Source organism: Eptesicus fuscus, chromosome 12 (genome assembly GCF_027574615.1).
Source record: "Eptesicus fuscus isolate TK198812 chromosome 12, DD_ASM_mEF_20220401, whole genome shotgun sequence".
Taxonomy (NCBI): Eukaryota; Metazoa; Chordata; class Mammalia; order Chiroptera; family Vespertilionidae; genus Eptesicus; species Eptesicus fuscus.
The window spans coordinates 34,876,287-34,901,978 of record NC_072484.1 but is presented as its reverse complement, the minus strand read 5'-3'; the positions used below and the strand labels follow the sequence as shown (position 1 = coordinate 34,901,978).

Here is a 25,692-nt window from a genome sequence, read left to right as displayed (position 1 = left end):
CAGCCCCTACTGGGGATTGAGCCCTCAACATGGGCATGTGCCCTAACTGAAAATTGAACCAGCAACCTTTTGGTGCATGGGACAGCGCTCACCCAACTGAGCCACACCAATGATAAGACCTTTTTATCATTAAACCAAGTAATATTTAAGTTGCCTCTAACTTTAGGTTACATTCAATTGGAACACTTCTAGTGACATTACCTACCAGGTTATTATGAGGTTCAAATGAGATAAAATTTTGTAGGCATTAACAATCCTATACAAATGTTCCAATCATCAGATAGATGTCTCAGAGATAGATTAGTAACAACCTATCTACTCCTTTTTTTTTTTTCAATTAATGTTGACATACAATGTTATATTAGTTTCTTGTGTGCAACATAGTGATTAAACATTTATGTAACTTACAAAGTGATAACCCCAATAAGTCTAAAACCCATATGATACCATATATAGTTATTATAATACTAGAGGCCCGGTGCATGAAAATTCAGGCACTGGAGGGGGGGGGTCCCTCAGCCCAGCCTGCCCCCCCTCACAGTCCGGGAGCCCTCAGGGGCGGGAGGCGACCTGGCGATCAGGGGAAGGCAACGTCCCCATCACACCTCTGCTGCTGCCACTGCTGGCAGTGCAAGCTTCGGCCAGCCCTGGTTGCCTGCGCCTCGGGCCCTCCCTGGGAGGCTGAGGGCGGGTCCAGCTGTACCACGCACCTGCCACCCCCTCCGCGGGGCTGAAAGGACTGAGGGACTCCAGCGGGGCTGAGGGGACTGGGCGCCGCCATCTTGTGGCTATGGGCACCACTATCTTTGTGATGGTGTGATGGTCAATTTGCATATTCTCTCTTTATTAGATAGGCTTATTGACTATGTTTCTATGCTGTATTTTACATCCCCATGACTATTTTTATAACTGGCAATTTGTGCTTCTTAATCTTAGCCTTCACAAACTTTTCACCCATCCCCCCCCATCTCCCTCCATCTGGCAACCATCTATTCGCTTTATTGATGAGTTTGTTTCTGTTTTGTTTGTTCTTTTATTTTGTTTTTTAGATTCCACATATAAGTAAAATCATTCACTTAACATAATACCCTCTAGGTCCATCCGTGTTGTTGCATATAACACAATTTCATTCATTTTTATGGCTAAGTTATATATGCCATTGTATATGTGTACCACATCTTTATCCATTTGTGTGTCTATGGGCACTTAACGGCCTATTTACTCTTCATTGCATCAATTTCTCTGCTGGATATCTGTTTATATTGCAGTTATTGAAAGGGAAATGGCATTTTGCTCACAAATATTACAGTGTCCCCATTCTGTTTTTTTCCTATACACACACATACATTCTCTCTCTCTCTCTCTTTCTCTTTCTCTCTCTCTCTCTCTCTCCCCCCCCCCCCCCCCATGAGCTGGTTGAAAATAAATATTCGAGCTCTTTGCTGATGCTATGTATCATTAATCATTGCCCATCTCTATATTGTGAGAATTGGTTATGTTCTCATGCTTCATGTAAGTAAACCTTACAGAAAACTACAACTCTTCTATACCTTTTTTTAAAAACGAAATTTGCATTTATTCTGATGATTTCCTTTTTATAACCTGACTGTCATTTTCAGGGGAAGGTGCTATCAACCTGGCTTTGGCTCAGAACCGAAGCCAAGATGTGAGAATGAATGGACCCATGGGAGGTGGAAATTCAGTTAGGATGGAGCCAGGATTTCCTATGGCAGGTGGTCCAGGTGAGATCTCTCACTCAATTGTATGACATTTTACTAGTTGCCCTTTTTTTGCTTTCTTTGCTAACATATGATCATTTGGGTCCTACAAGATAGGCAGGGTTTCCTGACACGTCTCTGTTTTATTAGTTCAGGAAATAAAGACATGAAATCACTCTTGGGAGGCCATCTAGGATTTACAATCTTTGGGGCTCAAGCTTAAACGTAGATGAGCACTGAGCAATACAGCAAATGTTGATTAAGTTCTTGAATGATAGCACCTATGCTAACTGTTGAAAATAGAAATGAATAAACTATATCCTACCCTCAGGATGTTTATAGCATAATGGAGAATGTAGTTTTCTAACTCTCACTTTTTTTAAGGCTGAGAATCTGTGAGCTAAGAGTTCTTGCATGCTTATATGGAATCTGTAGAAGTATGTAGGAGAATATGTGTTTTTATATATTTAGAGCTTGAGAGAGTTATAAATTATTTGCTACCTTTTCAAGTAAACCTGAAATTTCTTCTTTGGAGATTGAATTCAACATTCTGTGAATCACAGAATATTACAATTGAGTTGGCTCTCGCATGTAAGCTGAGGAAGCTGTGGAGCTCATGTAAGGAAGCAGTTTGCCCAGAGTCAAGTAGCAGTAGGCTTAATATCTCAGATCTAACTCCCAGTTTAATGTTCTTTTCACTACACTCGTGGCTTTCATACTTTTTCTGCTTTAGGACCCTTTATTCAAATAAACCAGAAAGGCACAGCTTTGGTGGTTAAAGCAGAGTAAGCACCTGAAACTATACCAAATCATTCACCTCCCCACCTAGCACAGCAGCTCTTGAAGAAATGCAGGAGAATGGAGAAGCTCCATTTATAAAGCCATCGTTTTGAACAGTAGCTGAAAACTTGGCCTTATAGAATAGGAAGTAGGTTTTTATCCTGACATTGCCATTTAGTGGTTACCTTAAGCTAGTTATTGCATCTCTCCAAGCAATAGTTTCTTCACCTATAAAATGAGATAATAGTGCCTGTAATCTATTGAGCTCATTCTTAAAGGAGGATGAGCCATGTAGCAAACATTTCTGAGTGCCTATTATATGTCAGGATCTGTACTGTTGGACTATTGTGGGGTACCATATAGTAGATGGAAAATACCCAGCCTGGTACCTATAGTTGGAAGTCAGTAGATGTAATTCTCCATAGAAATCTGAGCATTTGGTTTTAAGGCAGCATAATGAGAGATTATAGGTGGCACTGTTGCCACTAGTGAAGAATTGGGGTCAGAAGAAGAGTGGGAAGAACCTAACCAAGTTGCCTGTAGTTAGTAAAAGAATGAATAGAAATAGGATGAGATTCAACCTGGGTTCTAGTCTCGATTTCTGGCCAAATGACAATATTTACTGGCTGTAGTTTCCTGTAAACATATTTAATTACTAGAGGCCTGGTGCACGAAATTCATGCATGGTGTGTGTGTGTGTGTGTGTGTGTGTGTGTGTGTGTGTGTCCCTCAGCCCAGCCTGCACCTTCTCCAATCTGGGACCCCTCGAGGGATGTCCGACTGCTCGTTTAGGCCCGATCCCCAGTGGGGACAGTCGGACATCCCTCTCACAATCCAGAACTGCTGGCTCCCAACCGCTCGCCTGCCTGCCTGCCTGATTGCCCCAAACCGCTTCTGCCTGCCAGCCTGATCACCCCCTAACCACTCCCCTGCCAGCCTGATTGACACCTAACTACTCCCCTGCCAGCCTGGTCGCCCCTAACTGCCTTCCCCTACTGGCCTGGTCACCTCCAACTGCCCTCCCCTGCCAGCCTGGTTGCCCCTAACTATCCTCCCCTGCAGGCATGATCACCCCCAACTGCCGTCCCCTGCTGGCCTGGTAACACCTAACTGCCCTCCCCTGCCAGCCTGGTTGCCCCCAACTGCCCTCCCCTGCAGGCCTGGTCACCCTCATCTGCCCTCCCCTGAGGCCTGGTCCCCTCCAACTGCCCTCCCCTGCAGGCCTAGTCCCCCCCAACTGTCCTCCCCTGCATGCCTGGGTTCCCCCCCCAACTGCCCTCCCCTGCTGGCCTGGTCCCTCCCAACTGCCTTCCTCTGCTGGCCCGGTCACCCCTAACTGCCCTCCCCTGCTGGCCTGATCGCCCACAACTGCCCTCTCCTGCAGGCCATCTTGTGGCGACCATCTTGTGTCCACATGGGGGCAGCCATCTTTGACCACATGGGGGCAGCCATCTTGTGTGTTGGAGTGACCATCAATTTGCATATTACTCTTTTATTAGATAGGATGTCCTAGAAGCAATGCTATGTAGATCGCTTCCAGCCTTAAAAATGTTAGGACCCTGTTAAACCGATGCCAGCACACAAATTGCAAGCTCTCCTAGTATCTAGCAAATAGTTCTCTTAACATCTGGCTAGTATCTGGAAAATAGCAGGCATATTTATTAAGCATCTCTGAGAAGTGAGTCTAAATTATAGCAATATATGTAGTGTATTGTCAACATAAGAAACTTAGAAGCTTTAGGTTGAAATTAAGTTAGATTTAGTGAAGGCCACTGACTGTGATATAATATGAATTTTCAGGAATAATGAATTGGTAATGATCTGTAGTCACAGTAACATTTTAACTCCTAATCTTTCTTTACTGCCAAGCATATTTCAGGCATGTTTTTCTCTATTGTCCATGGGGACAATGGATGCAAACAATTTTGATATTAGTTTAAGCAGAGGAATTTTTCTAGGGAAAGTGACCTTAGTACCCTATAAAACAGTAATAAATGACTTTAGAATTGTGTATCTACAATGTATTAGATTGTAAATTTTTCTTAGCACTACTTTCTCTATTGGCAACAGTAAGTTAACTGGTAAGCAGAATACTTTTGTAATTAAAACCATATCCATAGCCTGTTTGGTTTTTTTCCCATAGCTTTAGAGAAGCTCAAGATTAGTGAGGATTCCATAGTAGTCATTTCGTCATGGTTTCTCAACCTTGTCACTATTAATGCTTTAGGCTGATAATTCTTTGCTGTGGGGAGCTGTCGTATGCATTGTGGGATGTTTAGCAGCATCCCTGGCCTCAACCACCAGATGCTAGTACAACATGGCACTTTTCCAGTAGTGCCAACGAAAACTGTCTCCAGACATTGCTAAATATTTCCTGGGGGACAAAATGTTTTCCCCCCCAAAGTTGTGAACCATGGATTTAGTCCAAATTCCCTCTAATATTGGAATGTATTTTATAGTATCTCTACTGAGCATGTAGTCAGCATGTGCTTAAACATTTCTGAGTGTAGGAGACTGATTATAGACTAAGAAAACCTGCTTGTTATCTCCTAAGAACTTTTTTACTGTCTAATTGCCATCTTTGAAAAATGGGATGGGGTTCCTAAGAAACAAATCCAGTTTCAACATTTACCTAACTGCCCTCTTCAACTACAAAACATCTAAAAATGCTCAATAAACATATAACATTTAATGCAGAATTGAGCTTATAAGAAAGTAAGGAAAATTCCCAGGGCAAAAAAGAAGTCAAAGAAGAAAATTTAAGTAGCAATAAAGAAGTGAGAAGACTCTGCAGGGGCCAAGGGGTAAAACATGAAGCCTTACTTGGGTCTACATAAAGAAAGAAGTTAGAATTCAGAATCCCTGATGAAGCGAGAATTTTCAGTGAAATATTGATTCAAACATTTTTACCCTCTGGCACGGGAAGACAAATGCAAAACTTACCTCTCTTGGCCTAGACTCCTAATTGGGGACTGGGGAAATGGTGGTTGTGGAATTGTTTTCTCTACCCTCATGCAGTTGGAAATTTAATATACAGGGTAGTGCAAAACTAAGTTTACAGTTGTACTTGAAACACAGAGTTTATTCTTATATTGTTATTTATTGTATTTTCCTTACGAACAACTATAAACCTACTTTTGTCCCACCTTGTATTGAAATGACTCAGGAACAGCCAAGCTAAGTCAGTAAGTAGTTTTAGACTGGCCTCAACCCAGTAATAATTGTTGAAGCTCTGGAGAAGCACATTCTCAACCCAAGCCATTGCAGATTCTCATAGTTAAATCCTATTATAAATGAGACTTGAGGCCCAGTGAACGAAGTTTGTGCACGGTAGGGTCCCTAGGCCTGGCCGGCAATCAAGGCTGATTGGGGTCTTCCGGCTGCCAGCTGGGGCCTTCCTTTATTCCATGCCGTCCCCTGCATTCCGTGCCGCCCCCGGGTGGTCAGCGCTCATCATAGGGAGCGGTTGAACTCGTGGTTGGTAGAACTCCTGAGGGGACAATTTGCATATTAGCCTTTTATTATATAGGATAGGATTATACTCCAGACTTATAACATTTAGGGCTATACTCCCTCCCTCTAGATAATGGGAATATTAGGGTGTTTAAATTTATGAAAATCCTAAGAAGAGGACAAGACACTATCAAAATATAAAGAGAATTGGGGATAGGGAGGGGCGAACAGAACTTATAGAAATTTTTAAATTGAAGTAAATAACTTATTCATTAGACACAGCTGAATTGGAAGGTAAACTTGAATAAATTACCTAGAATGCAGCACAGAAAAAGTAAAAGAGATGGAAATATGAAAAAGGTCAAGAGATGTGAAGGATAAAATTAGAAGGTTTAACATAAGTCTGAAAAGAATTCCAGAAGAAGATAAAGAAATTGAGGTGGGACAATAGTCAAATAGAGAATGGCTGAATTTTTCCCAGAATTGGTGAAAGAATTGAGTCCTCAGATTCAGAAGCCCAGTAATCCTTAGCACTATAAATAAAAATGAATACACATCAGGACACAAAATTGTAAAGCTACAGAACATGAAAAGTAAAGAGAATGTTAAAAGCAACTCAAAATAAAATACCAATTATTATTATTATTATTATTATTATTATTATTATTATTAATCCTCACCCAAGGATATTTTTCCATTGATTTTTAGAGAGTGGAAGAGAGAGGGAAAGACAGAGAGAAACATCAATGTGAGAGAAACACATTGATTCGTTGCCTCCTGCTTGCACCCCAGGGAGGAGCCTGCAATTGAGGTATGTGCCCTTGACCGGAATCAAACCTGGGACCCTTCAGTCCACAGGCCAACACTCTATCCACTGAGCCAAACCAGCTAGGGCAAAGACTAATTGTTTATGATGGAAAGACTATGAGACCCACAACTAATTTTTTTTTAATATGTTTTTATTAATTTCAGAGAGAGGAAGGGAGAAGGAGAGAGAGATAGAAACATCAGTGATGAGAGAGAATCATCGATTGGCTGTCCCCCGGATGTCCCCTACCAGGGATCGAGCCCGAAACCCCTGGCATATGCCCCAACTGGGAATCGAACTGTGACCTCCTGGTTCATAGGTCGATGCTCAACCACTGAACCACACTGGCTGGGCCTGCAACTAATATCTTAACAGAAACATTGGAAGCCAGAAAACATTGGAATAATATTTCAAAGTGATGAGAAAATTATTGACAGCCTCGAATTTTAAACCTAGCTACACTATCAACAGTAGTGTGAAATAAAGGCCTTTTCCAAGAGACTAAGAGAATTTACCATTAACAGACCCTTGCTAATTGAACTGCTCAAGATGTACTTCAGGAAGAAGAAAATTGAACCTAAGATGGAAGAAATAAGAGCTAAGAAGGAATGGTGAGCTAAATAATTGGTAACCTGGGGTAAATATTTCTAAATAAATATTGACTTATTTAGTATAAAGATAACCATATATTGTCTTTAGACTTTAAGTCAAATATGTCTGTTGGCATTTTAAACATAATCACTAAAATAATAGAAATAGATTATATAACTTCATAGGAAGAAAGCATGATGAAAACAAAATTCAGGAAAAATAGGAGAAACAGCATAGAAAAAGAAGGGTAAAAAGCAGTGGTATCACAAAATGATAAACCAAAATATACTAGTAATTAACAGTAAAGGCAAATGGATTCTGAACTTTGATAAAAATAAATCAGATTTAGCTATGTGTTTTTATAGAAAACATATAAATTATAAGGACTCAGTTCATAGCCAAAATGATAGTAAAAAAGATAATCCAAATGAATATTAACCAAGAAAAGGAAGAACTATTTTTACCAGATAAAACAGACCTTAAGATAAAAAGCTTTATGGAGGATAAATAGGGCTACTGTATGATATAAAAGGAAAAGTTCAGCCCTGACCAGTTGCTCAGTGGTTAGAGCATCAGCACATAGACTGAAGGGTCATGGGTTAGATTCAGAATAAAAGGCATGTACCCCCATTGCGAGTTCAGTCCCCAGCCCTGGTCAAGGTGTATGCAGGAGACAATCAATTGATGTCCCTCTCTCACATCAATGTTTCTCTCCCTCCTCCTACCTCCCTTCCACTCTTTCTAAAAATCAGTGGGGGGAAAATATCCTCCCTCCTTGGGTGAGGATTTTTTTAAAAAAGGAGCCCTAGCAGATTTGGCTCATTGGATAGAGTGTCCCCCTTCAGACTGAAGGTCCTCAGGTTCAATTCCTGTCAAAGGCACATACCTTGGTTGCAAGCTCCATCCCCAGGGTATATGCAGGAGACAACCAATCAATGTCTCTCTCACATCGGTGTTTCTCTCTCTGTCTCTCCCTCTCCCTTCCACTCTTGCTAAAAATCAATGGAAAAATATTCTCGGGTGAGTATTAACAAAAAAAATTTTTTTTAAATAAAAATAAAGGAAAAGTTTACTAGAAAGATAATTAAACTATTATTTCCTTAATAACCTATCCTTAAAATATGTGAGGCAAAAATGGACAGAATTACATGGAGATAGCAAATCTTAGGAGAAATTTTAACTAACTTCTATTAGTAATTGATGTGTTGAGCTTATAAAAAACTAGTAAGGATAAAGTTTGAATAACATAATTAAAATAATTTGATATAATGGGTATACAGTTGGCCTTGAACAACGTGGGATTAGGGACATCAACCACCCATGCAAAAATCTGCGTATAACTTTTGACTCCCCAAAAACTTAACTGCTAGTAGTCTATTGTCTGGAAGCCTTACTGATAATATAAACAGTCGATTAACACACATTTTGTATTTATATGTATCATGTGCTGTATTCTTAAGTAAGCTATAGAAAAGAAAATGTTATTGAGAAAATACATTTGCAGTACTTACACATTTATGGGAAAAATTCCACATGTAAGTGTACCTGCACAGTTCAAAACCATGTTCAAGGGTCAACTGTAAATAGAAATCAAGGATTCTTAATCTTGTCAAGCATAAATGGAACATTTGTATAAATTGGTCATGTATTATTCCAAAAGCAAGTTTTAGTAAATGCCAAATATTGTTCTCTAACCTGTAGTGCAATTAGTCAAGTCAGTGGTCAAAAACAAAACAAAAACCTAACTAAAATATCCTATATTTTTAGAAATTAAAAAAATACATTCTAAATACACAATGATTTTTTAAAAATTAATCATGATGGACATTAGAAAATATTTGGAATAATGAGAAGCACATATCAGAATTTGTAAGGTATAGCCAATACAGTACTGGGAAGAAAATTAAACCTTCAGATACTTATATTAGAGCAGAACATCAACTGAAAAGTAACAAGCTAACTGTATGGATTAAGAAAATGAACAGCAGAGTAATAATTTAGGAGGAAAGAAATAAGTAAAGTATGCATTTTAAAAAAAGAACAGAGCAACAAAGCTAAAAGATGTTTCTTTGAAAAGACAAGTAAAATGATGAACCTGATAAGACAAGAAAAAAAAAAAGAGGCACAGGCAATGTAAAGAATGAAAATAAAGTGTACACTTTTAAAAGGATGTATTTTATAGTATGTGAATTTTCTCAGTTTTTAAAAAGAATGGAAAAAATGGGTATCTCATGAATAACTATGCTAATAAATTGTAAAGCATTGGCAGGTTAACAATTTTCTTGAAACTATAATTTAAATGAAACAGACTTAATAAGATATAGAAAACTTGAAAAATCTATTAACTACTTAGGAAATTGAAATAATTAAAAATCTCTCTCCCTATGAACCAGTTAGTATAACCCACAGGCCCTATTGATTTTACAGGTGAGTTTTACTAAATGTTTAAAGAACAGTTAGACATATTTTTCCAGAGCATAGAAAAGAGGGAAAGATGCTTTCCAACCCATTTTGAAGCTATTTTTTCTTGATCAAAATTAAAGGACAGGAAGAGAAGATAATTATAGGCTATTATCACTTATGAACATAGATGCTAAATTCTAAAAAGTCTAAGGGTATCAGAAATTAGAAAGATAAGGAGCAAGAGGAGTTCTCAAACATCTAGTTGGAGTATGAATCTGTATAACAACTTTTGAGAGGAGTTTACCAAGATCTAGTAAAATTGAAAATGCTTATATTTCAAAACCTAACAATTCTAATTATATAGTGTAAAGATAAGCTCATATGTCCACAAGAATACATGACATTACCAAATTCTCAGAATGAAAAGTTAGGGTGGGTGGGGTGTGGGGACCTAATATTTATCAACAGGAGAATGAATGTATAAAGTAGAGCACTATTATGGCAGTCAAGATGGATAAAACTCAAAAAATAAGTGAAAATGTAAACCGAAGAATACATATAGTATGGTTCCACTTGCATGAAGATTAAAAGCATACAAAAATGCAATACAGTTTTCCTATGTATGTAGAAAATAAAACATGCATGGAACTGTTAACCCCAATTATAAGATAAGAGGGAGAGAATGGAATGAGATTGGGAAGAAATAGGGGCTTCTCGGGTGTGTATATGCATACATATATACATATACATATATACATAAATATATACACTAGTGGCCCAAGTGCACAGATTCGTGCACCAGTGGGGTCCCTTGGCCTGGCCTATGCCCTCTTGCAATCTGGGACCACACGGGGGGGGGGGGGGGGGGTGTAGTAGTGCACAAAGTGGCATACAACCGGGAAAGTGGCTGCTCCTGCTCATCTTGGCCCTTTTGTGCCTGCCGCAGCTGCATCTTGGTAGTGCTGCTGCGGAGGCAGGAGAGGCTCATGCCGCCGCAGCTGCACTCACCAGCGCACCAGCGTCTGGCGTCAGTCAGCTGAGCGGCGCTCCCCACTGTGGGAGCGTGGGAGTGTACTGAACACCAGGGGGTGTTGAGCATCTGCCCCCTGGTGGTCAGTGCACATCATAGTGACAGGTCGTTTGGTCATCAGTCACTTAGGCTTTTATATATAGAGAATACACACACATATGTATGTATGTATGTATGTATATATATCTGAAGGAGATAGGTCAAAATGCTTTGATATATACAAGGTAGATGATGGTACAGAAATTTGTCATACTTTTTCATATTCTTGAAATATTTTATTCAAAAACAACAACATTATGCCAATTTCAATACTCTATTCTAGACCTTTTTTTTTCTCTCTAGGATTAATAAGAATGACCAACCCGGCCACTGTTATGATACCCCAGGGTGGAAACATGTCATCTTCCATGATGGCACCAGGTCCCAATTCAGAACTGCAGCCCAGGACTCCTCGCCCTGCTTCACAGTCAGGTATTGACCTCCAGTCTTTTAGGATCAAAGAGGCTAGTACTCCCTGCACAGATCATTACAAAATTCAGCTGTCTCTGATGGAGTTCCCAATTGCCCAACTTAAATGCCACCTTCTTTACAAAATGTGCCCTAATTTCTTCAAGCTAAAAGTCATCATTTCCTTCTTAGAATTTCTCATTGTTCTCTTATAAGTTTTACCCCAACATTCCTAAAAAAAATGCATTTATTGGCCTATGTAGTCCTGCAAGATACTCCATGACAGAGAATTCTAAACATGGAAGTGAATTTGCTAAGTGCATCCTTCTCCCAGAGATACAAAATTAACATTTGGAGGCACTGAAAGTCTTTGGAGGCACTGAAGTTGTTAGGTCCAATGTTTCCCAAATCTAATTGACTATGTTTTGTTTTCTTATGACATTAATGAACACAGTTCCCAAAATATGCTCTGAAAATACCACTCCACATTTTATGTTTGTCTCTATGTCCACTTTTGAATCATAAGCTCTTTTAGGTAAGATTTATCTTTTTATCATCTTGGTACATTGCTTTTCATATAGAAGATGCTCACAAACATTTCATTGAGTGGTACCAGCAGATTTTACTCTATATTTACAGAACTCCCAAGACTACTGCTCTAAGACCTAGGTTTCAGTAAGTTAATTTTTGCTTTGTTGACCATTTTTAAACAGATGCAATGGATCCACTCCTCTCTGGGCTCCATATACAGCAGCAAAGTCATCCCTCAGGATCTTTAGCGCCCCCACATCACCCATTGCAGCCTGTCTCTGTGAACAGACAAATGAACCCAGCTAATTTTCCCCAGCTGCAGCAGCAGCAGCATCAACAGCAGCAGCATCAACAACAGCAGCATCAACAACAACAGTTGCAGGCAAGACCCCCACAGCAACATCAGCAGCAACAGCCACAGGGAATTCGACCCCAGTTTACTGCCCCAACTCAGGTGCCTGTTCCTCCAGGCTGGAACCAGCTGCCTTCTGGAGCCCTTCAGCCTCCTCCAGCCCAGGGTTCTCTGGGCACAATGACTGCAAACCAAGGGTGGAAGAAGGCTCCCTTGCCTGGTCCAATGCAACAGCAACTTCAGGCAAGACCATCCTTAGCCACGGTACAGACACCTTCCCATCCTCCCCCTCCATATCCCTTTGGCAGCCAGCAAGCCTCACAAGCCCATACAAACTTTCCTCAGATGAGCAATCCAGGCCAGTTCACAGCTCCTCAGATGAAGAGCATGCAGGGAGGGCACTCCAGGGTTCCAACCCCCCTGCAGCAGCCCCACCTCACCAACAAGTCTCCTGCCTCCTCACCCTCCTCCTTCCAGCAGGGATCCCCTGCATCCTCCCCAACGGTTAACCAAACTCAGCAGCAGATGGGACCAAGGCCACCTCAAAATAACCCAATTCCCCAGGGATTTCAACAGCCTGTCAGCTCTCCGGGTCGGAATCCTATGGTTCAACAGGGAAACGTGCCACCTAACTTCATGGTGATGCAGCAGCAACCACCAAATCAGGGGCCACAGAGTTTACATCCAGGCCTAGGAGGTGAGGAACACTGAAGCTATTTGTGTTGGTAAATTTATTGAAGATAGATCTTAGTAGAACTTCAATTTTGAGATAATAGAGGGAGTGAAATAAGGATGTAATAATTTGGTTTTGTGGATATAGTGGTGTCATTTGATATAAATTAGTTAACTTAATACATTATACATTATCTTACTGGTTACATTTAAGCTAGCCCTCTGGATAAAAATACAGGTAAAATTCAATATAGATATGCTCATTTTGTTTTCAAATTATTTCTGCTTTATCTTGTACTAGTAAAATGTCCAGAAGAAACATGCATTTTATTAACAACTTATACTGCTCGGCTGTAGAAAAAATTAAGATTATGCAATACAGCAAAAAATAAAAAGAGAAGTAAGGGTCTTATTGGGGGAAAGGCCCTTCTAGTTTTCAATTTTGATAATCCTAAGTTAGTAAAATAGCATGGTATTTGTAAAATTTAATTAAAGGGGAGTAAGTTCAGAAATCATTGACTTTTATAGTTTTATAATGTCAATGCCTGCTCCTTAGAGAGGGAATTCCACCAGTTATACCTAAAGGAGATTTATTTATTTATTTTGTAAGGTGCCTCTTGTATGAAGAAAAAGCAATGGAGCTTAATGTGTGAGAGGTAAAACGATTACAGTAAAACTTATCCATCTCCATGTTTATTATTTATTCTTATTAATCATTGATCTAGTGCACATGAATGTGCTTGGAGCTTTTCAGTAAGGTATAGAGAGTATCAGTAATGCTGTCATCTGATAAACATACCCCCCACCAAAAGACACCCATTGCCTACCCAGAAAAAAACCCTTGCATCTTTAGTGCAACATAGCAAAGGCATGTTCCCATGGTTTCTGGTGAAATTAAGTTGCTCATCAATCTTTTCACTCTTGTAATTAATTTTGTGGACATGCAGGCTCTAATATTTGAATCCTAAGAAGTTTTTAGAAAATGCAAGAATGTTTCAGCTCCAAACTTCACTGTTCTGGGCATCTAGCCCTGGATCAGTGGAAGCTGGGTAGTCCCTCCTGCAAATGTGATTTCTTATTTAATTACAATGGAAGCATGCAAATGGGGACTTGTCACTGCTAAAGAAAGGACAAATGCATATTTGTCTACAAAGCGTTTTTCAGGACATTGAAAATTTGGCCCTTAAAAAAAAATAAATGGACTAATAAAAAAAATTTAAGTGAGCTTTAGGTCTTGATGCTTTCATAGAGCAGATGATGTGCTCACCTAGGTGATCTGGCCACATCAAGGCCTACGTTATAAACAATGAGTGTGTTCGGAGATTCTCCTTATTACAGATTTTCTGAAATTAAACCTTCCTCTAAAAGGAAGTAATACTTTAGTGATATTCCATTAGAGCATGGTTTTTGGTACCATAGCTGTCAGAATTGCAGCAAACCTTATGAGGGGAAGGCATAATGATAAATTTTACATAGCCTCACTTTGAAGCTCCTATGAATTGCTTCTAATCTTTTGTCTTTTTCAAAGAGACAAGCACAATATTGGGGGGAAGTTTTCTACAAAGGATATTGTCATCTATTTCCCTCAATGGAGAAAAAGACCACCTATCTGTATTTAATATTGGGACCTAGCTTTTGTTTCATAGTATTTATTATCAATTTGTTTGAATATGAGAGAACTTATTTCATTGGTACCTGTATTAAAGTATGTAAAGTTTTGAAGTCCACTCTATTACAGAGAAAAGTAAAGAGCTCTAAACCTTGCTGTGATGTGGCCTCAGATCACATTTAGGGAGCAGATTGCCATCTTTTCCTTGGCATGTTCTAAGTGTAAATTTTTTAGTATTTCTTTTTCATTTTGACAATGCTCATGTAAGAGATTGTGTTGATTTTTTTAACCATCTTTCCCAACCTTATTATTAAAGATCTTACCAGTGTGACAGAGAGCTAAGCCAGTGGAGACTTCATGCAGCTCATCCTTCCTTATTCATTCCACATCTAAGAAAGAGTATAAATTTGCTAGGTAACTGCCTTACTCATTGTTTTCTATTAAGGAATGCCTAAACGCCTCCCACCTGGCTTCTCAGCAGGACAGGCCAATCCGAACTTTATGCAAGGTCAGGTGCCTTCGACCACAACAACCACCCCTGGGAATTCAGGAGCCCCTCAGCTGCAAGCAAATCAAAATGTCCAGCATGCAGGTTTGTTTTCTATGATTTATTCAGCAAGCATTTAATAGTAAGAGTATTGTGTAGTAGATACTGTGATGAGCAACAAGGATAAACCTAAGTCCTGGTCTTTCACCTTAATTTCAAATCCATAAATATGAATTATTCTTTCAAGGCAATAACTGATCTGTTGAAAGTAGGTACAATGTCTCAAAAACCTGGAAACATCTAAGGAAAGGAGACAAATAACAGGTTTTGGCAATTAAAAAAATTTTTTTTCTTAAAAGAACCAAATAATAAATATAAGGTGTCCCAAAAAAATGTATACACACACTTTAAATAATTATAAAGGCAGCATTTATTAAAATACATTTCATTTTCAAAATTGAACTATCAGCTATTAAAGTGTGTATACATTTCTTGGGGACATCCTATATTTTTTGGCTTTGCAACTACTTAACTATGCTGTTATGCAAAAGTAGCCAGAGACAATATGTAAATGAATGAGTTTGGCTGTGTTCCAAACACTTTATTTACAAACTGGCAATGGGTCAGATTTGGCCCATGGACCATAGTTTGCCGACTCCTGAGTTAGTAAAAAGGTAAAAGGTGTTTGTGGCAGAGGGAACTGTAGGTACAAAGGCATGGAGGCACATGACATTTTGGACAGCTACAACTTTAAAAATATATAGTACATGTTAGCTATGTTTATGCTGAATGTCTGTATTCTGATTTACACTGTGGTGTTTGAAGACTGAATTTTAGTCAGTACTGGTTTAATGCCAGCAGTATATAAGAAGAAATTTCGGAGGAGAAATAGGTTGTAGCAAAACAGCTAAAAAGTATTTGTAAAATAGTATTGTATAAGTCCAGACTTCATGTTTCTAATTGTTTAGGTACCATTTGACTAATCCTCTTACCGTTTCTCATTCAGGCAGTTAGGACTGAGGTAGTGCAAATATTTTCTCAACTCCCATCCCCACTTACAGTTAATTTAGTTATGTGGTTCCAGTTTTAATTGTACATCATTAAGGAATGAGAAAAAGTACTAACTTAACGAAAAATAATTCAAACTACCTCTTGAAGAGTGAGGGTAGGGAAACTGCTTGTCTTTCCCTATCTGCTAGTGCAAAACTGCATTCTTGAGCTATGTGAATTCATGTTTTCTACAGGAAGTGTTAAAATTGATAAAGTCATTTATAATTCCACCCAAGCACAGGTATATATTTTTTATATGGTGCCTTCCACATGCTCATATTGTTTTGATTTCCCCATTATCCCATCTAATATATCTCTATTCTTGCCTGTCATTTTCTGTACTCTTACCCTGCTTTATTTCTACCTTGTTAGCTTTTACTTCTTCCTGTAAAAATACTTGTCTGTTTGTTATTGTGTCTTGTCAACTAGACTTCAAAGTATCCGGGATTTGATAGGTCTTATTTATTGATATTGCCTTAGCACCAAAAATGCCTTGTACATATTAGGTACTCAATGTATAATTGTTGACTGAATGATAGCTATGGGAAAATCCCAAAGACTCAAAATAGGTAAACACTGCAACAAGCCAGGCAGTGTTCTTTGTCTAAATTATAAATCACTGAGAAGAATAGAACATGTCCCATGTGGTCCACCAGAAACTGCCAAGAGCAGGGTCACTGAAGTTTTAACATCCTTGTTAACTATCCTCTATCTACAGCTTCTGGGTCATCTGTCATTTGACTCCTACCAGGGACTCATGTTTCAGATCAGGATTAAATAACTTTTACCACGCTGGGTGGAGGAGACTTGTCCTTAGGAAGTATTAGGTGTTCTTTTCTTTAAAGTACAGCATCCATATATCACACATATAGAGTCATTATTAGTTTTTCAAGAAGCACTTTTAGCCCTAGCTAGTTTGGCGCAGTGGATAGAGTGTCAGCCTTGCAGACTGAAGGGTCTCAGGTTCAATTCCAGTAAAGGGCACATGCCCAGGTTGCAGTCTCGATCCCCAGTGGGGGGCATGCAGGAGACAGCAATCAATGGTTCTCTTTCATCATTGATGTTTCTCTCCCTCTCCCTTCTTCTCTGAAATTAATAAAAATATATATATATATACTAATCAAAGAGTAATATGCTAATTAGACTGGAAGACCTTCCAGGAGACCTTCTGGACGTTCTTCTGGACAAAGCCATGGTGGCGGGGCTGAGGTAGAAGCGGTTAGAGGCCAAGAGGGGAGGGCAGTTGTGGGTGATCAGGCCAGTGGGGGGACCGTTGGGGGTGATCAGGTCGGCAGAAGGCAATTTGAAGTGAGCAGCCCAGCAGGAGGGCAGTTGGGGGTGAGCACACTGGCACGGGGGGCAGTTGGGGGTGATCAGGCTGGCGGGGGGGGCATTTGGGGGCGAGCAGGCCGGCGGCAGGGGGCAGTTGGGGCCAGCAGGCCAGCAGGCAGAGTGGTTAGGGGCAATCAGGCAGGCAGGCAAGTGAGCGGTTAGAAGCCAGCAGTCCTGGATTGTGAGAGGGATGTCCGACTGCCGGTTTAGGCCTGATCCCTGTAAACTGGCAGTAGGACATCCTTCGAGGGGTCCCAGATTGGAGAGGGTGCAGGCTGGGCTGAGGGACACCCCCACCCCCGTGCATCAATTTCGTGCACTGGGCCACTAGTATATATATAAAAGAAGCACTTTTAAATGTCTTCTCGGCGTTGTTGAGGTTTTCCTAAGAGGATGCATCACATTCTTTGTTTCCTTGACTCATCTAAATCAGAGTTTTTTCACTAACCAGCAATACTTTTCATTAATTTTCATCATCTTGAGGTAGCTACATGTCATTTTTTAATCTACTCACTATCAATATTTATTAAATTAATGAAAGGCTAAAACCAGACTGCAGCCCATAACAAATTCACACATGTTCTCTTAAGGCCCAATCCCCACCCTAAACTGAGATGTTACTAGACCCTGCAAGTAAGGGCAGGTATCACAGGGAGGATGCCATGCTCTCCCCAGAGAGTCCCAGGAAATAGTTCTAATTGAATTTGGCTTTCGCTTTAATTAGCCCCATTCCATGATCTCCCCAACATGCCCTCTAGATCCCACCTCGACATCCTCAGCTGTAGGCAGAGACCCAATCAGGCCTGGAGGGTGGACTCCAGCCATTGGTATAGGAAAAATCCCTTTGGCCAGAAACATTCAGTGGGTATGGGGTCCAAGTCATTTTTAAATAATGAGATGTTGCCTTGCTCTTCATTTAATCTGAAAGAAAGCTTTGTTGATCTTTGAAATGTTATCTTTAAGTTACCAAATAAGAGTAATGAAATGAATTCTTCTCTATTGTATGGTTATTGAGAATGTAATAATTATCCCACAGTCAAATCTCCATACTTTAGAAAATCCAATGAAAGTATGTCAAGCACAGCACATTTGTTTATGTTGGTCAATGGATATATGGGTGATGAGTGTTTTTCTAATTGAGGTCATTTGAGTATCTTAATACCAGTAAGATAATAGTATTTCTGAAACTGTGCTTTTTTTTTTTTTTTAAGGTGGTCAAGGAGCTGGTCCTCCTCAAAACCAGATGCAGGTGTCCCACGGGCCACCAAACATGATGCAGCCCAGCCTCATGGGAATTCATGGCAACATGAACAACCAGCAGACTGGTAGTTCTGGGGTTCCTCAGGTGAACCTGGGCAACATACAAGGCCAGCCCCAGCAGGGCCCACCATCTCAGCTGATGAGCATGCACCAGCAGATCGTGCCCTCCCAGGGCCAGATGGTCCAGCAACAAGGAAGCTTGAACCCTCAGAACCCTATGATCCTTTCAAGGACCCCGCTTATGCCGCAGGGCCAGATGATGGTGAACCCTCAGAGCCAAAATCTTGGGCCCTCGCCCCAAAGGATGACCCCACCCAAGCAGATGCTTCCCCAGCAGGGCCCACAAATGATGGCGCCACATAACCAGATGATGGGGACTCAGGGGCAAGTTTTGCTCCAGCAGAACCCAATGATAGAGCAGATCATGACCAATCAGATGCAGGGGAATAAGCAACAGTTTAACACTCAGAACCAATCCAATGTCATGCCGGGACCAGCACAGATAATGAGGGGACCAACTCCAAACATGCAAGGAAACATGGTGCAGTTTACGGGACAGATGTCAGGACAGATGCTGCCCCAGCAAGGGCCTGTGAACAACAGTCCTTCTCAGGTTATGGGAATTCAGGGCCAGGTCTTACGGCCACCGGGGCCCAGCTCACACATGGCCCAGCAGCATGGTGATCCTGCTACTACAGCAAATAATGACGTCAGCTTGTCTCAAATGATGCCTGATGTTAGCATGCAACAAACCAACATGGTCCCCCCCCATGTGCAGGCCATGCAGGGAAACAGTGCCTCGGGAAACCACTTCTCAGGCCATGGGATGCCTTTCAATGCACCTTACAGTGGAGCACCCAATGGAAATCAGATGTCCTGTGGTCAGAATCCAGGCTTCCCGGTCAATAAGGATGTCACACTGACAAGTCCGTTGTTGGTCAACTTATTGCAGAGTGACATCTCTGCGGGCCATTTTGGGGTAAACAATAAACAAAACAATACCAATGCAAATAAACCGAAGAAGAAGAAACCCCCTCGGAAGAAGAAAAATAGTCAGCAAGATCTAAAGTAGGTTATGATAAGTTTGTGTGTTTTTTAAACAAAATATATTTATTTTAAAATATTTACATATTCATGTCATGTTCAAGTTGTAATGAGTGTTTTTTGCACATAGGTATACAGAATGATACATGAGTTAATTATGCCCCCTACTGACTGAATAAGTATTTTGAAAACAAAATAACATTACAGAGAATAGAGAATGTGGTCCACATAAATTCACCACATAAAAACCACATGTCTTTTAAATATAAATGGATGTCATAAAAAGGACCTTTCAGATCTTAAATATATTTAAGACAGAGTTTATTAGAGAAAGGAAGACTTGAGAAGAAAGTATAATTTTGGAATTGACTGCTTGGAATCACATTACACAATTTTAGGAAGCATTATTTACATTATATTATATACCAACGGTGCTCAACCAGGGAATTTTGCCAAGGACACTTGGCAATGTGTGGATCTGTTTTTTGTCATTACTACGTGGGGTGGGGTCAGGGGAGGAAGTCAGTGCTACTGGGATCTAGTGGGTAGAGGCCAGGGATGCAATTAAACATCCTAAAATGCACAGGCCAGTCCTCATGATAAAGACTTATCTGGTCCAAAATGTTAATAGTGTTGAGGTTAAGAAATTTGCTCTACATGAAGATTCCCTCTTAAGTTGTATAACAAGCCAACAAAGACAAATGGAGTATTATGACTTGCTTAAACTTTGTTGAATGGGTCAAAGACATTACATCTCTTATATCAAAGAACACAATTTTAACCCTTTTTATTTGGGCTACAAAATTGTACTCTAGATAGCTTCATATGTCCACCATTTAGCTCTATTCTAGGGATGATACAATCTGTACATAAGCTTTTGATCTGTTAATGATATATTTTTTTAAATATATTTTATTGATTTTTTACAGAGAGGAAGGGAGAGGGATAGAGAGCTAGAAACATCGATAAGAGAGAAACATCGACCAGCTGCCTCCTGCACACCACCTACCGGGATGTGCCCGCAACCAATGTACATGCCCTTGACTGGAATCGAACCTGGGACCCTTCAGTCCGCAGGCCGACGCTCTATCCACTGAGCCAAACCGGTTTGGGCAATGATATATTTTTTAAATATTGTTGAGTGTATTACAGATGTCCCCCTTTTTCCCCCATTGCCCCCCTCCACCTGGTTCCCGCCCCGCCCCAGGTTGTCTGTGTCTATAGGTAAGATCTTGAATCTCTTCCCATCCCATCTGCCTCCTTCCCTGAGATTCATCAGTCTGTTCCATGTTTCCATGCCTCTGATTCTATTTAATTCACCAGTTTGTCTTGTTCATTAGATTTCTTGTTTATTTTTAGATACAATTGTTGATAGATACATATTTATTGTTCATATTTTTATATACATTTTTTTCTACTTCCTCTTCTTAAAAAATACCTTTCAACATTTCATGTAATACTGGTTTGGTGGTGGTGAACTACTTTAGTCTGTGAATCTCTTTACCTGACCTTCAATTCTAAATGATAGCTTTGCTGGGTAGAGTAATCTTGGTTATAGATCCTTGCTCTTTATCACTTTGAATATTTCTTGCCACTCCCTTCTGGTCTACAAAGTTTCTGTTGTGAAATCAGCTGACAGTCGTATGGGAGCTTTCTTGTAGGTTACTAACTGCCTTTCTCTTGCTGCTTTTAAGATTCTCTCTTTGTCTTTAACCCTTGGCATTTTAATTATGATGTGTCTTGGTGTGGGCCTTTTTGGGTTTCTCTTGTTTGTTACTCTCTGTGCTTCCTGTACTTGTAACTCTATTTCTTTCACCAGGTAGGGGAAGTTTTCTGTCATCATTTCTTCACATAAGTTTTCAATATCTTGCTCTCTCTCTTCTCTCTACCCCCATTATGCACCCCCATAATGCAAATGTTGGTATGCTTGAAGTTGTCCCAAAGACTCCTTATACCATCTTCATATTTTTGGATTCTTTTTTCTTTTTGCTTCTTCATATTCCAAATCATTGATTTGATCCTCGGAATCCTCTACTGTTGCATCCCTGTAAATTATGCTTAATTTCTGACTGGTCCTTTTTCATGTCTTTGACATTCTCACTAAGATCCTTGAAAGTCTCACTAAGTCCCTTGAAGCTCTCATGAAAATCCCTGAGTAACCTTATAATCATGGTTTTGAACTCTGTATCCAGTGGTTTGCTTGCTTCCATTTCTTTCATTTGTGAAATGTTTCTTTGTCTCTGCATTTTGGTTACTTTCATATGTTTGTTTCTATGTATTAGGTAGAGCTGCTATTTCTCCTGGAATTAGTAGAGTGGCCTTATGTAGTAGGTGTCCTGTAGGGCCCAGTGGTTCAGCCTCCTCAGTCACCTGAGCTGGGCACTTGAGGTGTCCCTGTGTGGGCTGTGTGCACAGTCTTGTAAGTTGAGCCTTGATTCCTGTTGGCATCACTGGGAGGAATTGACCTCCAGGCCAATTAGCTGTGAGGACCAGTTGCGACTACAGTGGGAGAGCTGCTGGGTAGGAGAAACCCCCTATGGAGCAGGACTTGCTTTGGTGCTCTCTGAGTGAGTGTGTCACTTGTGGATTGTAGCGTTGTAATCTGGTATGGTCCGATGGATGCACTGGCTCTAGGGCCTCCAGGGAGGGACAGTCAGCCACTGCCTGGGGGCACCTGGCAGGAGCTACAAAGCAATCTGAAGATGGCTGCTATTTGTATTAGGCTTGGAAATGCCCAGGCAAGACCCAGCTGTGAAGCAAGGCAGGCTGGTACTAGTACCAGGTCTTAGGCCTTTTATTAACTGGTTTGGAGCATGCTGACACCAGCTGCAGCTTGTTTGAGTGATTTTACAAAGTCTGAAGCCTGAGACAGGCCATTCATATGGAAAAGCTGCTGCAAACAACTCTGGTAGGGCTGCAAATTGGATGGAGTGGGGTTTCAGGGAATCACCAGGGCAGAGCAAAGTGTGAGCCAGGCTGATGGAGACTCAGATATTACTGCCATTCAGCCCTGTGACAGGGGAGGTCCCAGCACAGGAACAATGACCCCTGCAAGCACTCCTGCCTGGGAGAAAGCCACCCCCGAGTTCCTGCCCCAATGCCAGACAATCCAGTTCTTCCCTTACGTGTGTGGGTCCCCCAAAGCTACCTGGTACTGGAGCTCAGAGGGACAGAGTCCAAGTAAGTTTGTGCCCTTGAAAAGGAACACCTGTGTCTCCAGCAGCCTCTATGTCACTCAGTTGCAATCCCCACTGATTTTTACAGCCTGTAGTTGTGGGCATTTCTCTTCCCAGCTCTGGAACCCTGGGCTGGGGGACTGGTGTGGTGCTGGGGGTCCCTTGCTCTTCACAGGTGGCCTCCACAGAGACAATCTCCCTCCTGATTAAAAAAACATGAGTATCAGACCAGCCTGTTCAGCACCTCTGCCCCTCCTACCAATCTTAATGTGCTTTCTTCTTTATTTCTCCTGTTGTAGGATTTCCATTCAGTCAGCTTTCAGGTGGTTCAGAATGATGGTTGTTCTGTGTCTTAATTGTAATTTTGATGTGGTTGTGGGAGGCTACCGGCATTTATATATGTCACCATCTTGGTTCCTCCTGGTTGTGATAGGTTTTACCTCAAATCATATTCATTTATTTCTATGTGGACTTCTTTTTTTAAAAAATATTTTATTGATTTTTTACAGAGAGGAAGGGAGACAGATAGAGAGTTAGAAACATTGATGAGAGAGAAACATTGATCAGCTGACTCCCGCACAACCCCTACTGGGGATGTGCCCACAACCAAGGTACATGCCCTTGACCGGAATTGAACCTGGGACCCTTTAGTCCACAGGCCGACACTCTGTCCACTGAGCCAAACCAGTTAGGGCTATGTGGACTTCTTTTGATGGAAAATTTTAAACCTATATAAAATTAGAGTAGTATTATGAAATCCCCCCACTTCAATAATTATCAATTTATAGCCTGTCTTGCCTTCATTTGTGCTCTCCCCATTTCCCTCTTGATTATTTTAAAGCAAATTCATTTTTTTCTTATTTAAAATTTAAAAAAAATTAATTTATGGATGTTATAGACAGAGGACAGAAGAGAGAAAGAGAAACATTGATTCCCCCACACCCCCACTTATCCTGAACTTCTTGGTTGATTCTTCTATGTGCCCTGGGTGAGGATTGAATCTGCAGCCTGGTGTATAGGGACAATGCTATAACCAACTGAACTACCCAGCCAGGCCTAAAGGAAATTCATTTAAAATATTTCAGTATATACTTCTGAAAGATAAGAAGTTCTTTTGCAAGATCAGTAAGGGCAACTAATTTATATTTCATTTCCTAAAGATAAGTGTTCATTTAAGTCATGTTTTTTGTTTTAATAAAATAGTTCCAGAAAGAATATTGATTAAACTGAATTTTCTGCCATTAATTACAAAACTGGAATTCAGAGACATTTATTAACAGGAAATAGTGACAAATGAATGTGAAACGGCCTAATTAAAGTAAATTGCTAGAACTGTAGAAAAGAATAGGGGAGTTTTAGTTAAGTATAAATGTTAAAATAAAATTAACTATCTTTCTCCCAGCTTCCCCATAATATTTCTTTGGTTATACTCTAATAAAATATGCTCACTTGATGCTTCTTGAATCTTATAAATCAACTAGTAGCCCTGAGCACGAATCTGTGTGCCAGTAGCTCTCTGTGGGGCCTGGCCGCTCTGCACCTGCTGTCCAGAGGCTCTCCATGGCCCAGAGGCCCATCTGTGGCCGGGCACGGAAAGCTTGCCTCATTGCCCGGGCGACAACACAAGCGCCCCGCCCCCCGCTCCATGCCTGCTGCCCAGAGGCCCTCCGCGGCCGGGGTGGAATTCCACCAGGCTGCTCACGCTGCCTGCTCTCAGTGGCCGCCCCCCCCCCCCCCCCGGAACTGGGGGACTCCAGCAGGTTGAGAGGACTGGGCGCCACCATCTTGTGGCTATGGGTGCCGCCATCTTTGTGACGGAGTGACAGTTAATTTGCATATTACCCTTTTATTAGATAGGATAATTGTATATTAACCTGTATTTTTCTGAATTCAGACTCAGTAAGCCTTTCAATTATATAATTTTTTCAATAGATCTAAGTTAAATTCTTTTTTTTGACATTTTTTTTATTGAGGTATTATATGTGTACATATCTTACCATTGCCCCCCCCCACCCCACACCCATACATGCCCTCACCCCCCAGAGTTTTGCGTCCTAAGTTAAATTCTTTACTGCTATCAACCTGTGGGAATAATATTTTTTGTGGTACTATTTCTTTCTCCCAGTTGTCTAGGAATAAAATTGCAAGGTTGTGCAAAAATTATTAGTATGCATTTTTGCTATCTTCACCAGCCCTGAGGGAGATTGCTTACTTGATGGGACTACAGATTGTTAAAAGGCCTTATACAGTGTCATTCCTAGGAAAGGGAGACAGTAGGTTTTATGGGAAGAACACCTGCTCCCCACTCTTCCACTTGCTCACTGTAAAACTTTGGGCCTGTCCCTTACACCTCTCTGGGCCTTTGTTTTCTCATCCATACCATAAGGTGGCTGGATTAGATACCTGAAATTTTTTTAACAGTATAGTTATTTGAAAGTAAAGGATATCATAGAATCCTTACCTATAATTTTAAGTGAGAGAGAGTCATATAAGGAACTAATCGATGCAGGTATATGTCCTATGGCTTTTTAAATGGATGAAAGGTAAAGCTCAAAATACTACACAGAATACAGTGAGATAAAATACTGTCTAAAAGTAGCTGACCAAGATCAGGGCAAAGGGAACCTAAAGGTAGGAAAGAAAGGTACAATTAGGAGTAAGCTTACAAACAGAATGAGGGATGTGAGCACTCTGGTTCTTTGGGAATGTGGATGTTAGTAAATAACATTTTCTTCATTTCTTTCCCATTAAAAATTTTAAGCTACACTCGGGTAAAGGTGAAAGCATCCCAAACCCAATAGGGATGTCTGCAAATATTCATTCTGCAGCAAAATTAATTGCTTTCTTCTGGTATTCTCTGTCTCTTCTGAATACCATTTTCATCAGCAACCTACAACTTCTTTTTTTTTTTAATATATTTTATTGATTTTTTACAGAGAGGAAGAGAGA

General features: G+C 40.6%; 1 protein-coding gene across 1 annotated transcript in view; it reads left to right on the top strand.

The window, feature by feature from the left end:
- NCOA6 (nuclear receptor coactivator 6) overlaps nucleotides 1–25,692 on the top strand; it is a 99,046-nt gene that overhangs the window by 47,739 nt on the left and 25,615 nt on the right. The window contains exons 5-9 of the mRNA XM_028157888.2: nucleotides 1,620–1,742; nucleotides 11,126–11,254; nucleotides 11,944–12,810; nucleotides 14,840–14,986; nucleotides 18,475–19,591. Coding sequence (XP_028013689.1) covers nucleotides 1,620–1,742; nucleotides 11,126–11,254; nucleotides 11,944–12,810; nucleotides 14,840–14,986; nucleotides 18,475–19,591 — 2,383 coding nt within the window. The remainder of the gene's footprint in view (nucleotides 1–1,619; nucleotides 1,743–11,125; nucleotides 11,255–11,943; nucleotides 12,811–14,839; nucleotides 14,987–18,474; nucleotides 19,592–25,692) is intronic.